Source organism: Centropristis striata, chromosome 21, assembly GCF_030273125.1.
Source record: "Centropristis striata isolate RG_2023a ecotype Rhode Island chromosome 21, C.striata_1.0, whole genome shotgun sequence".
Lineage (NCBI taxonomy): Eukaryota > Metazoa > Chordata > Actinopteri > Perciformes > Serranidae > Centropristis > Centropristis striata.
The window spans coordinates 22,155,629-22,169,084 of record NC_081537.1 but is presented as its reverse complement, the minus strand read 5'-3'; the positions used below and the strand labels follow the sequence as shown (position 1 = coordinate 22,169,084).

Here is a 13,456-nt window from a genome sequence, read left to right as displayed (position 1 = left end):
TCTTCAACAACCTTGCAGACAGGTGCTCAGGAGGAAATGTCCACATCCGGAAAGAGAGAAACATTCTGCATACTGACATTGACTTGCAGCACAAAAACAATAAAGTGCATGACAGTGTGTGGGAGTTTTCTCTTTAAATACTCAACATAGGAGTGAACAATAATGCACATATATATCTATTATTGGAAAACAATTAACAACACAGTAACTACAATTGCTGCTGGCTCTGTCCCTATGGGCTGCTGTCCTTGAAACTTGAAACAACTGAACTGTAGGAACCGCCATTTTTCTTACTCTATAAAACATAAACAACTGCAGATAATTTATACTTCATGCACAGACTCAGACATATAATAATCTTTCCCAACTCCTCAGCTATTTGTGTGGTATTTATACAAGTTACGTATCTTGTTAATACTATTTGTATTTCTACACGTCTAAATTGTAAATTGTTAATACTTTCTAAAATATTCTTTACTTGTTTGTTAATATATTTCTTATCTTTTTAGTTTATACTGCTTGTTTACTATTTATTGTTATTTTCACTGAAGCTCTTCTCTATCTTGCTATCCACTTTGCTTATGGGATACTGGAAATTTCCCCATTGCGGGACTAATAAAGGAAAATCTTATCTTATCTAATCTCTGATCTGGTCAGCAGCCTCCCGTCCTCCACTGTGTTTACTGGTGATGCCACAGGCCTGAAGTTTGGGGTCTAACAGGACTGCCTGCCTTAGATGCATGCCCAGCAAACTAATACTGGGTGTAAAAGAAGTAAGAAAATATGTTTGGTGAAGCCAGTTGAATTTGGGTGAATTGGTCCAGGTACACGGGTTGAGAAAGATAAAACTGCAGTTATTCAGACTGGTGTTGATGGGGATATGTTCGCAATATTGGAGGAAATTATCATTTTTTCATCATTATTCTTCTTTTCATTGAAAAAATATACTGAAAGGACCATTTGTAGACCAGGACACATGTGTTCACTTTAACAAATACTGCACCTTCTGCAATTTGAATATTGCTCTTGTCTGATTAACTGTTCAGCCATAATACAAAGTGAAAGTTACACCGTTTTATATGATTAATTGTCAATCACGAGTCCCTGAACGAGGCCTGTCAAACTAAACAGTTTGCAGTCTGAGACGTGTGAGGACGGCTTCACCAAACACCTCAAACTGCTTCTGACCCTGCAGCCAAACAGACAAACACAGCTTCTCTCTGCTAGATCGAACTGTCCTCTGGTCCGCATACATACAAAGATTATTCTGACATTAATCTAACCCTCACTGACTCCTCTCCTGCGGTCGCTTCTTCCAACAATCCTGGTTGGCACCTGTGCCCTCATGCTTTCTTTTTCTCGCCCCCGGACCCAAACAGCCTCTCCAGCTGGACGGCTTGAGCCGGACCTCCTGACGAGCAGCGTCTGACTGCCTCCAAACCTGTCAGGGACTCACAGTCGGGACCGGGGAGCTGATCCAGGCGGCAGATGAGGAAATGGATTTTGCATTTCATGCCCAATGAGTGGCAGCTGTCAGGGTATTAACACAGTGTTTAAGCTATCCTCACTCGAAATATCAAACTGTCCCGTCTCTGAACTGCTTCATGCTCTCATACACATCAATGAGACTCCTCTGTGTGTCCTTGCTGCTGCTGCTGACCTTGTGCCTCCCTGGAGCTAATGAGCAGAGTATGTGTGATTAGCATCACCAACACACGGCCTTTGAAAGCTTTACCACTTAGCGCCGACCCCTTACATACATTAAACACATGTGGCAGCACACGCTAACATCACATCTCATTAACATGTTGCACCTGAGCACGCCACGTGCAGTGAAAAGTAAATTTAGAGAAAGGTGATGAAGGAAGAGACCAAGCGTGAAGGAGGGTGTGTGAAAGAGAAAGAAGTAAAGACAGAGAGTCGGAGAGGCAATGAGGAAATGAAGCCGCTCCAGCAGAAACTACTGCGTCAGCAAATTATTAAATAAAATGTAAAAAAAAGTACATCTGGGAAGATCAAAGCAGCGTACAGTGAGACACGGAGAGAGTTGGGAGGAGGGAGGGAGGAGGTGAGCAGAGAGAGGATGGTAACCACACAAGAGATTCGATTTGGGACAGAAATGAAAGATTTTACCGTGAAGATACGTGTTGATGCTTCAGATCAGCTTTGATTTAAACATAAAGCTGATCCCATAAAAAGACCAATAAGTTCTGGCTCTAAAATAACTGGATGTACTGGATGCCAAACCTGCAATAACTAAGTTCTTTTATCCACTAGTGGGCAGCAGAAACAAGCTGCAAACAAAAAAACTGACATATTGTTTCTTTTTCCCGAAGAAAACTGTCCTTTGTGGTCCCTGATCAGAGGAACCAACACATCTTCATACGTTAACGACAGAACAGTTTATTTGCCAAAAAATAACATTTATGAAGCCATAAGGGTCACAAGGTCGCAGTTTCAAACACTCCTACTATATCAGAACACCCAGAAAAACTCGCTGTAAATTTGCGGTTTATTCACTTTAATTCCCATAAATTCCTGTTAATTCCCATGGAAAGTTTCCAACCTTACAAGCTAGCTGTTGCTGTCTGAGGCCAACATGTTCCTGATACAACATTTAAAGCTGTTCATTTGTTGTTGGGCTAACTGCTAACTTTTAATCTTTCAAGCTCTAAATAACAAAATGTTGTGAAGTAGGGACTAATTTGGCAGTAAATCTATACTTCAGTGGTTCCAGTGTACTTGTTCTGTACCAATTAATTTTACATTCGACCCCTTCGATATAACTCTATAAATACGTAATTCTTTCCTAAAATTGAAATCAATATCACTGATTTGAGTTGTGTTTCAACTTCCAGTAAAAACTGTGAAGCCCATCTGCTGTCTATAACCTTGTGTGTTTTTGTACAACCTCAACAAAGAATGGCTCAAATTCTGAATTCATTACATTTACAAATCAGACGTTTATCAGTAAGAACATTAACCTCTTAGGCTCAGAGGTAGGGGAAGGGTTAGAATTAGACCAAGAACAATTTTGAGCCAAAGCTTCTAACAAAGAAAACTGTAAGTTCAGAATACATGTATGAGGCTTCATTTGAAAAGTAACACCTTCTAGTCTCTGCAGCTCATTTAGCATGTGGCTAAAACATAACTGAAACTACATCAGTTAAAAAAAGGATCAACATTGTACATGCATAACGTAGTGTGGGCAGAAAAATGTGTTTTCGGACAACAAAGAGAGAAAAAAAAAAATCTATAATCAGACAACAAGTCAATAAGACAAATAAAGAACTTCAGCAGCGAGTTCTGATGTGGTGCAGTGACCTAAAAATAGATAAAAATCTCTATGACTCAAGTAAACAAGTATGCAGTATAAGTCAAGAAGAGTAAAACATTCATGAGACTAGTTAGATTTCAGAGTGATGAAAGTAAAGAGACTAACAAACAACCTGATGGAAAAACAACTGCAGACACGTTTTACTGCAACAGAAGAATCAGACTGAAGCTTCATCTGCAGAGCATCACATCCAGGCGTCTTCCTTCAGGTAAGACATCTCTGTAAACACGCCCGTGGCTCCCGTGCATCAGGAGCGTCTGATTAATTCATAACAAGGCTGAGAAGCCCGGGAGCCAGTAAAGAGAATTTCTTCTCAGCAGACTGCAGAGCAACATGACATGTGGAGATGTGGAAGCTCAGATTAGAGAGACACTTCCTCTCCTCTTCTGCTTTTGATCAGTCCTTTTCTTTCTCCTCCAGGTCTGTGTGGCAACATGTGCCTCTTTGTGTGTGCATTGTCAGCCACGTGTCTTTGAACATGTGATTTACTGAACACATGCAGCAGTGAAAAAATGAATGAATGAATGGACTGACAACAGCCAGGACAGGTTGTACTGAGTAAAGACATTTCTCCGTACCGGAAGAAGAGTGCGAACATAACTGCACACACCAGCTCAGATTGTGTTACAGGAACATCTCCAGGAATAGATCTCTGACTCAGACTCTTCCTATGCATCTCTGCTCACTTCTTGGCAGCTTCGAGGCTCTCATCAATTCCTGCTGCTCACCGTTCTGCATTTGCACGATATTCAATTTGTGTGTTGTTTGTTTTTGTGGTGGGTGTAAGAGGCGGATGTTGGCAGGACTCAAGACTCATTCTTGACAGTGGAAACAGCAGCTAGATAAAAACATCAACATCCACTCAACGTCCTATTTATATTACTCATTCCCCAAGCTCTCAGCTGCTTCGTTTATGCTCTGCAGCTGAGCTCTTGTGTTGAGATGTTGTTGTCAAACTAGTGACACAAACTTGTGCTAAATCTTCTTTATAAAAGTGGGTTTTCTTATAGTTGCATTTCCTCCCAGAAATACCACTTCCATATCAACAAGGTCTCAATACCTTCAATTCTTCAATCAGGTACATTATCACTGTGCAATATTTTTCTCTGTGTGATGTACTGTGGGTCGGTCTATAAACTGTTAATACTTTTGTAGTTCTTGTTAATATTGCTTGTTTCCATTTATTGTTATCTTATTGATGATTCTCTCTATTTTTGCTTTGCACTAAAAATTTTCCCATTGTGGGACTAATAATGGAATATCTTACCTTATCTTATATACATCAGTTTATTTTTTTATTAAAGTCATTTTTATGTGATTATAACAACTTTAAAATTGGTCTCAGGGCATGCATTTTCATTTGTAAAATGAATAAATGATATTGTGCAAACTAATAGGCCTTTTCTTTTTGCATGTGCTGGCTCGCCTTGCTTCGGTTTGACTCTGCAGTGATTTGCGTCTCCTGCTTTAAGGTGCTTCCATGAAATGCTTGCCAGAGTCGACAAAGTTTAAAAGTAGTGGGCGGATCCATGGTGACTAGTGGTGAAAAGAAAGGCTGTAAAATGGAGGATAAACAAACATAATCTCCTATAAATTCTTTACAATAAAAGTCCCCTCTTATTTTTGCAGAGAGTGTTTTTCCATCCAGGCAAGAGAAGTTGTTTACCTGCTGAAGGTCAGCTTCACCTCAGTGCAGTAAGAGCCTGTTGTCTGCAACTGAACTAAACTGCTGTTTTTCTAGTAGGAGCCAGATTGGTACTGTGCAAGTGCAACATTTTAACTGCTGTGAGAAGGAAGTGGCTCACTCCTCAGCTACTTCAGAGGAGATGCGTTTAATTCTTTTTCACCACTCTTCCAGCTCTTCCTCTTTATCAACCGGCACCGTATCTGCCATGTTTTGAAGCTTACAATGTGCAATGTTCGGGGTTGAGCCAAAGAGTAAGAGAACCAGAGAATGCTATATCCCTGTCGGGTGCAGAGGCAAGCAAACGGCCGTAACAAATAGCCACCATAAGTTAAGTCAACATCAAAAGAGATTAAATACCGGTAAGGTTGTATTGTCTCAACTACATATCTCTTTCTAAAATATATATAACTCATAATACCGATATACCGCCCAGCCCTACACCCAGCCACAGCGTGAAGGAAGGTACACCTCCAGGTGAAAGCTACAAAAAATGGTGGACACAGTGGCGGAAAAAACAAACAAACAAAGAGAAATGCATAAGCCAAGTGGACTGAGCTTGTTCTAAAATGAGCGTGAATCTGGAGTTTCACCTGCTGGGGAGCTGGGGAGGAGGGGCCCACCTTGAATGCCATTTCTACAAACTGAAACAGACAAATTCTCCCATTTTGCCTTTAAATTATAGCAGAAGTTCACGTGCTACATCAATCATCATTTACTATATTTCCAGCCATGGTTTTCATATGTCCCTCGGCTCTTTTCTGCCCCTTGATGTGCGTATCTCTCTCCCTCTTACATTTAATTTCCAGTCTCCCCCTGTGCACCTCTCTTCCTTTTCTCTCACACTTTTTTTCCTTCCAACCTTCACACTTTTATCCCTGGCAGACAGGCTGGGGGAGAGATGTGAGCGGCGAGGCTGGAGAGCCACGGTGGGTGTTTAAAGTCTGCACAGCTCGTGTACACTTTGTACCCTCACAGCCTTGAAATGTTCAGAACTTTCCCAAGAGCTCATTTGCATCGTGAGTGTGGGTTAGGATGTCTATTTTGGGTCACACTAATATACAGAGGAGTAGTTTCTTTCTTCCTTTTTCCCCTTTGGTTGAAAGTAATTCACAAATCTCAACCCCGCTCCTGAATTGAAAGAAACCCTCTTAAAACATATAGAATATAGGATTCAGAACACATCACAGGCTCCATTCTTCACGTGAAAACAACGTCTTTCCCTACAAGCTTTGCTTTACAATGATTTCTCAGAGAACAATAAGAACAGGTGTTTTCAGTCTCTATAATAAGACTATCAAAGTGTGCTGGCAGAAAAAGTCTGCAGATATCACTTTGACCACTATGTGGTGCTGAAAACAAACTGTCTAATTAGTCCTGACAGTCCTCCTGCTACACCTTTTCAATTAATGTCCATATGGGACAATTACTCACCCTCAGAATTAATCACCCTAATATCAATCAATGTCTCAATATGCACGAGTTCTACAGACTTTAATTAATCACCGTAAACCACAAAAAGGAGCTCATTTTTATATACGTGAAATAAAGTGGGACAGGTTAAAATCATAGACTGTATAAGGTTAAAATCCACAGAAAACTACAAGGTTTTATTGTGTTCATTGTCTTATTAATTATTAGATTTTCTGTTATAGTAAATTTAGGAAAGGAAATTTAAAAATTGTATGAAAATGAGCCTCTGAATCTTTTCAGAGTCAATCTAATTAAAAAACTCTTTCCCTGCTGTATATCATGGTAAACAATCAATTCTACTTTTTAGTACGCAAATAATATTTAGTATTATTTCGCAGAAAGGCTAATTCAAATAATACCTTGAACTATACTGTGAAAAGTTCTAAACAAATAAGGTTTTATTATTATTATTATTATTATTAAGACAGTGAAACATATATAAAATATATCTTTACAGGCAAAGTTAATTGTTGAGACATAATGTGCATTAATAAATGTTTCAAAATGTCCTTATTGCCGCTTAAAAAAAACATTATGTTGGTATAATGAAAACATTAAAAATTAAAAAGAATTTTCATTTTAATGAACTCAGGCGAAATTAACTTTCATGACTGGTAGTTTAAATGGTGTTTATTCGCCCAAAAAACACCCCAGAGATCTTCAATGCTTCACACTACGTCCTGACCAACGAAAAAAAGTCCATTGTGTTAATGTTGCCTGGCAACAGGACTCCAGACTGTACAGGGGGGAAAACGCTCTCTAGCCAATATTGATTCATAGCAATATTGGTTCCAAGTAACAGCTGCATAACTGTAAGTCTGGAGCGGGTCAGAGAGCAGCAGAGAGCGGGTTGATTCACCCTGCAGCACCACAACCGTCTCCAGGTCATCCTGACTTCTGGGGACTTCCTGAATTCTTTTATATACAGTTCTCTGTCTCTGTGTGAATCGGCTCAAAATTCTGTCTTTCCTTCACACAGGAACCTGGAGTTAAATCTGCTTTCTTCGCCTCACTTTGCAGCCTGTTGCTTTATTTATTACTGTTCAAACCGACCTCGCAATGGTCAGAAACATTCAGTCTGCAGATGTCCACCTTCCACTTGACATCATTAATTTTCCCTGCATCACCATGTCTCCCTCTCTGCTCCGTTCTCCTCATAAATTTGTAAATACATTCCCTTTCACCTCCTCCTCCTCCCCACCCTCTATAAACACAGCAGAGCTACAGCTCCGTACAGTCCTATTGGCTGCCAGTGACATCACTTGTGCAAAGTGTCGAGTCAGACTCCTGCGCGCTCTCTCTGACAGCTGATGCCCCCTTGTGTCCGAACAGAGAACGGCAGTCGTTTAAAAAAAAGACAAAATAACTTCTATCAGCTGCCCCAAATCCTCTGACCCCAGATCAGTTATTACGGGTGACTTTCACCTTTATCTCAGTCATCTGATCCCAACAGAAACGTTCCATGTTAGCGGGCTTATGTAATGTTTTGTCCGGCTGTACGCACCATTAGAGTGAATTAGACTGCGAGCCTTCCTGATTATTCAAACTAACAGGATCATGTTCAGGCACTAATGGTTACTTACTGCACAGTGCAATCTGCCCTCTGCTGTTCTCAGGTTACTGCAGCCAAATCCTTTCTGAGTTATTGCTTCATAATTACATATTAAGGTTGATTTAAGAAAGAAGAAATGTGTTAAATCAACTGGAAAATGACCAATTTAACTGTAAAAGTCAGACCAAATATGGCACACTCAGCACTGAAACTAGGGCTACAAAAAAATAGATTTTTCCTAAAATTATAGATTAAAATGCCAATTATGTTTTGATTAATGTATTCATTTCCATATAGTCTATAACATGTGGCTCTTCAGGCCGTCTGCAGTGACTCCCTGTGGTTGTGACAAAAAATGATACGAAATGAAACAGTTATTTCTTTACATGTATCATTGGTCAGCCCAAAACAATTTGTATTCTTCAATTCAAAAAATGTGTAGCTTATATACATTTCTTTTTTTTTTTTTAAACATTTTAACATTTTATTCAACTAAAATGTGCTTTATAGCTCACAAAAGTCTACGGCCAGGAGACATAACTTCTAAATTTTGTCAAAAAAGCCGAAAATTACAACCATAATGTCCTTGAGCTGAAGGTGATGATGCCAAAAACCAAAAAAATATTCAGTTCACTTCAAATATTTTAGAAGCTAGAACTATAAATAATGCAATTTCTGGTTGATAAATTACTTAAATGATTGATTATTAGAATTCATTTTCTGTCAATGGACAAATCAACGGATTGTTTTTAGCTCTAACTGAGAAAATATTGTACATTTAATCTCTTACAGGTAAAGCCCTAACATTTTTTAATAGCTACTTTTCATTATTATGTTTTGAGTTTTATACACTCTAAACTTTGAATATTTAAACAGGTACCAAAGCAAAACATTTATCACAGATTTTTGCAGCTTGAATTCATTTTCAGGTTTCTAGCCTTCAGATGATTTATGTGACATTTATTGTTGACCTGCTATAGCCCCGTAAAGATCCCACTAAAAAAAAAAAGACAAAAATGGGACACTTTCTAAAGTGAACTCAGTGGAAGTGAAAGGAGACGTGATGTATGATGTGTGATCGAGCTCAAAACCAGATTCAAAGGCATTATTATTGACTTCAGTTCAAGAAGTCACATACTCTGCATTAGTTAATATCAAACTAATAATCTAATACTAAGTCAGATGTGTGTTTAATGCCTCCTACCTTGCGGCTGGTGTAGTGGACATGTTTGGCCAGCTTTCCATTGAGTCCCTGGAGAAAAACCTCATCTGTGACTTTGCCCACATTCATACAGGCTTCATCCAGCACAGAGAAGATGCCCTTATGCTGCTGCTCCACCAGATCCACAATGATCTGATTATTGAAGTAATCAATCTAACGACAGAGGACAAAGAGAATAAGAAGACACGTGTTAGGATGACAGAAATATATAGCAGACTATGTGAATAAAAGCAGTCCAACTGCTTTCCTGAGATCTTTGTGAATCGGTGAAATTAAAACAAACCCGTCCTCCTTACATGTTTCCAGGGGATGCCTTCTCGTTGATACTCTTCCTGCTCCTGCTTCAGCACCAGCTGGATGAAAAGCTGCTGCAGCTTCTCGTTACAGTAGTTGATGCAGAACTGTTCAAAGCTACAACACAAAAGGGTAATGTTAATCTTATGTTGAGGATGCAACAGCATGCATTACTAATTCTATACAGAGAGATTTGATCCTTACTTTGTGTTACAACCAATAACATTTTAACCCTCTGAACCCCAAACAGTCCTGTCACATTTTACTCACTGTAGTCTCATTTTTCACTGCAAAAAATACCTATATTGAATCAGAAGAGTCATGGCTAGTGTGCAACTCAAACATGTCAAATATTTTGTGCAGAATAACAGTTATAATGGCCTCTATATAACCTCCACTTCCAACCTCTCTTGTCATCTCCTCTCAACTCTGTGTAAACAGCCTGCGGTTCAGTTCAAATTTCTCAGAATTTTTGTCATGTGACTGTTGGTCTCATCTGAGTCATTCACGGCTTCAAAGTTGCTCTGAAGAGCACAGAATTTATTGTTTTTTACAGGATTGGGTTAGTGCAAACAGTTTATTTTTAGCATAATTTTAAAAGAGATGTAGAATAAAGTGATGTGGATGAAATATCACTATTTTAGGTTCAGATTTGGGGATTTTTCCTAAATGAAAGAGTTCGTGACACATGTTGTTCAAGAACTGTCAGAAATAGGAAAATTCACTGATTATTTCTGTTTTGAAAGTTTCTGGCTATGATAAAAAGGTGTATTTTTGGCAATTTTTTAAAAGAAAACACACCCTTCAGCTTATTGTGGTTTGTGTGTGTGTGGTTACATTTGGTCACAAATGTAAAATATCTTTATAAATATGCAGATGTTTTGATACTTTTTATACTGGTTGAATGTTCATCCAAACCTGTTGTTCTGGAAAATCTCAAAACCGTAGATGTCCAGCACGCCGATCACAGTGTTCTTCCCGTGGACTCTGGCGTCGTAGTTTCTCACCTCGATGATGTCATTGATGCGACCCACGATCCAGCAGAACAGGCGCTCGTACATGGCCTGAGGACGACAAATAATATTACAAGTGGTTATTAGACTATTTGGCTGCTAGCTGGTGAGCAAGTGCGTTGCTTCGGGGCGCAGAGCACAGAGCCGTCTCACACAGAAACGGTCTCTGAGAGTGAAATGTCACAATACGAGTGAGTCAGACTTTTGTTCGCAGCCCACAGTGCCGGTTTATAAACTGCCTACATACATCGCTTCCTCCACAGTCTCCAGCCTCTGTCTGGAGTCATAACATTGTGACTCATGCTTGTGTGAATCAGTGTGAATCGCAGTAAAAATATCGCCAAGTACTAAGTGAAATGTCACAACCCTCTGGGAAACAGCAGGCCAATGTTTCTGTTGTTTCTTCTCTGTGCAGCCGGCTGCAGAGAAAGGCTTTGTCAATGTGTCGTTTTCTATCCTCCCACCTTGGCGAGAGCGTCCCGTCCGTAGCTGGCCTCTTGAGCCGTGTGCTGCTTCTCGATGACGTCTCGGCCGGTGGCCACGGTGCGGTACAGCAGCGCCTTCTCCACGTTCTCCTCTTTGGTGGACAGCAGCTCTCGGATCACAGACACCAGCTTTGTGTTCTCGATCAGCGTCACGTCACCGTCCACCCCAAACGTCATGTTGCCCTGCAAAGAGGGTGGTTTATTTATTAGTGCATAACATGTTCATAGCATTTTATAAATGTTCACGCTCCCAAAAAAAACCACAATATGTCTCTTTTACATTTTTGTTTGTGTACAGATTAAATAATCAAGACAAACAGTGTTAATTAGGAGGATATTTTGTCTCAGAAATGTATTATATCAGGATGAATCGCTTCAAGATGTGTCATCTCGTTTTCAAAAGGGTCCAAAACAAACACTCACCCAACAAATGGGAAACAGAACAGTACAAGACACGATGATATATAACACAACAGTGACAAAACAAGCAACCATCAAACAGCAAACCAAGACAAAAAAGAACAAAAGAAATGACTTAGACAACCTTAGACACCATCAAAAGAAAAATATTTAGATTTTTTTTTTTTAAATGAACAGCGATAGCATTATTGAAAACATAAGCATTTTGTTTAAAGATGAGAAAACAAGCTGATATTTAAAAGGAAACTTATTTCAAGCAGGAGAAGGAGCCAAAAACATAAAAGATTTATTACCAACCTAAGATACAAAGTGGAACTTTCAGAGTATTTTATCTGATATATAAGCTATAAAACTTTTTTTATAGACATTAAGGACGTTTAGAATAATGCATTTAATATTGGGGGGGGGGAAAGAGAGCTCCACATCCCATAAATATTGAATTTTTTTTTTTTTTTTAATTTTTAATTTGTTCACATGACCGATAATCTCAGTTCAGTCAACCATGGCTCCACAGTGTGCAGAATTTAATGATTTTTAATTTGTCATTTTGGTGAAATATCAATATTTAAACTCAGATTTGGATATTTTTCCTAATGAAAGCATTCGTCACACTTGATTCATTCAAGGACTCTCAGAAATGTGAAAATCCAATAATTATTTCAGATTTTACACTTTCTGGCTGTGATGAACAGTGTAATTTTGGCGAGATTTTAGAAAAAGAAGACATGCCTTTCAAACCCGTCAGCGGGTCGTGGAGTTCAGTGTGTCGAACATTGTGCTGTGATTTGTGGAAAAAAGGAGCAATGTAGTATAAATCTGCAGAGTCTATTATACATTAAGGGGATCAGCTATTACACTACACATTATAGTTCTTTATTGGGAGATTAAATTGTGAAAAAAGTCAAGATTTACCTTTGGACAGAGCCAGACTCACTGTTTCCAGGTACAGACACAAAAGTGATGTCGATCTTATCTTCAAATAAGCACATTGCTTCAAAGAGCAGGGTTCAAGGTCTTTAATTGATAAAATTCCAACTAATTAATTTCAATTATATTCTTATATAACTTAGAGAGTCTTTCATACAGTGAGCAGCAGTTAAGCTGCAAAAATGTGCATTTTTTTTCCAATCAGGTTCATTTTTCTACAGGCAAACATACAAACCAATATAAAGTTCCCCATAATAAGCACATTATGACAGAACAGTTAAATTAAGAAATTAAAGAAGTTAAAGAAATGCCTCTGAAAATCAACATCATCTAATAAATGTAATAGCTGTGAAAAAACTGTGCATTTTGTCTTCATTTCCCTATAATGAGGACGAAATGACACTTTTTCTTATATGAAACTTGCTATGAATGTAAAATAAACTGCTACATTAACTACTTTATTAAGATTAAATGTGAGCTGCTTCAGTACTGGACACAGTATCCATTGGTAACAAGAAACAACAACAACAGAATAATAAACAGGTGCACTATGAGATCTGTCATAGACTCAGAGTCTTGGCAGGGACGCCGGTCCGCTCTGCCAACATGGCACTAATGTGTTTGATTCTCCCATACTGGGACACAGCTGGCATGAGGAGCGAGCAGGATTTTGATATTATCGGGTATTACCAGATGTAGGATGGTGGCCAGGATCTTGTAAACAGTCTGAATCTCGTCCCCGGTGAAGCCGATCACTTTCATGGCGTCCGCTACGGCTTTGAAGTCAGCGCCGTCGTTGATGGAAGACTGGAGAGAGACGAGAGGAGGACGAGAACATGCTGAGAGTTAACTATGGTGGAGTTGACTCCATCAATCACTGGAATGTTTAGCAAGCTTTAAACATGATTATTCTCATCATTATTATTATTATTATTATTAGTGTAGTTGGTAGTGTAGTTTGGTTTCTATCTAATAAGCTTTCATAACTTTGTTTTCTTAGATATGTAGTTAAAAACATTTTGCAAGGGATGTTTTACCTGTAATAATTG

The 13,456-nt window shown here is 38.9% G+C and overlaps 1 protein-coding gene across 1 annotated transcript in view; it reads right to left on the bottom strand.

The window, feature by feature from the left end:
* Window positions 1–13,456, bottom strand: part of myo1d (myosin 1D) — a 128,766-nt gene that overhangs the window by 84,219 nt on the left and 31,091 nt on the right. The window contains exons 7-11 of the mRNA XM_059324375.1: window positions 13,098–13,214; window positions 11,040–11,243; window positions 10,481–10,626; window positions 9,565–9,679; window positions 9,251–9,421 (exon numbers count right to left, since the gene is read on the bottom strand). Of these exons, the coding sequence (XP_059180358.1) occupies window positions 9,251–9,421; window positions 9,565–9,679; window positions 10,481–10,626; window positions 11,040–11,243; window positions 13,098–13,214 (753 nt within the window). The remainder of the gene's footprint in view (window positions 1–9,250; window positions 9,422–9,564; window positions 9,680–10,480; window positions 10,627–11,039; window positions 11,244–13,097; window positions 13,215–13,456) is intronic.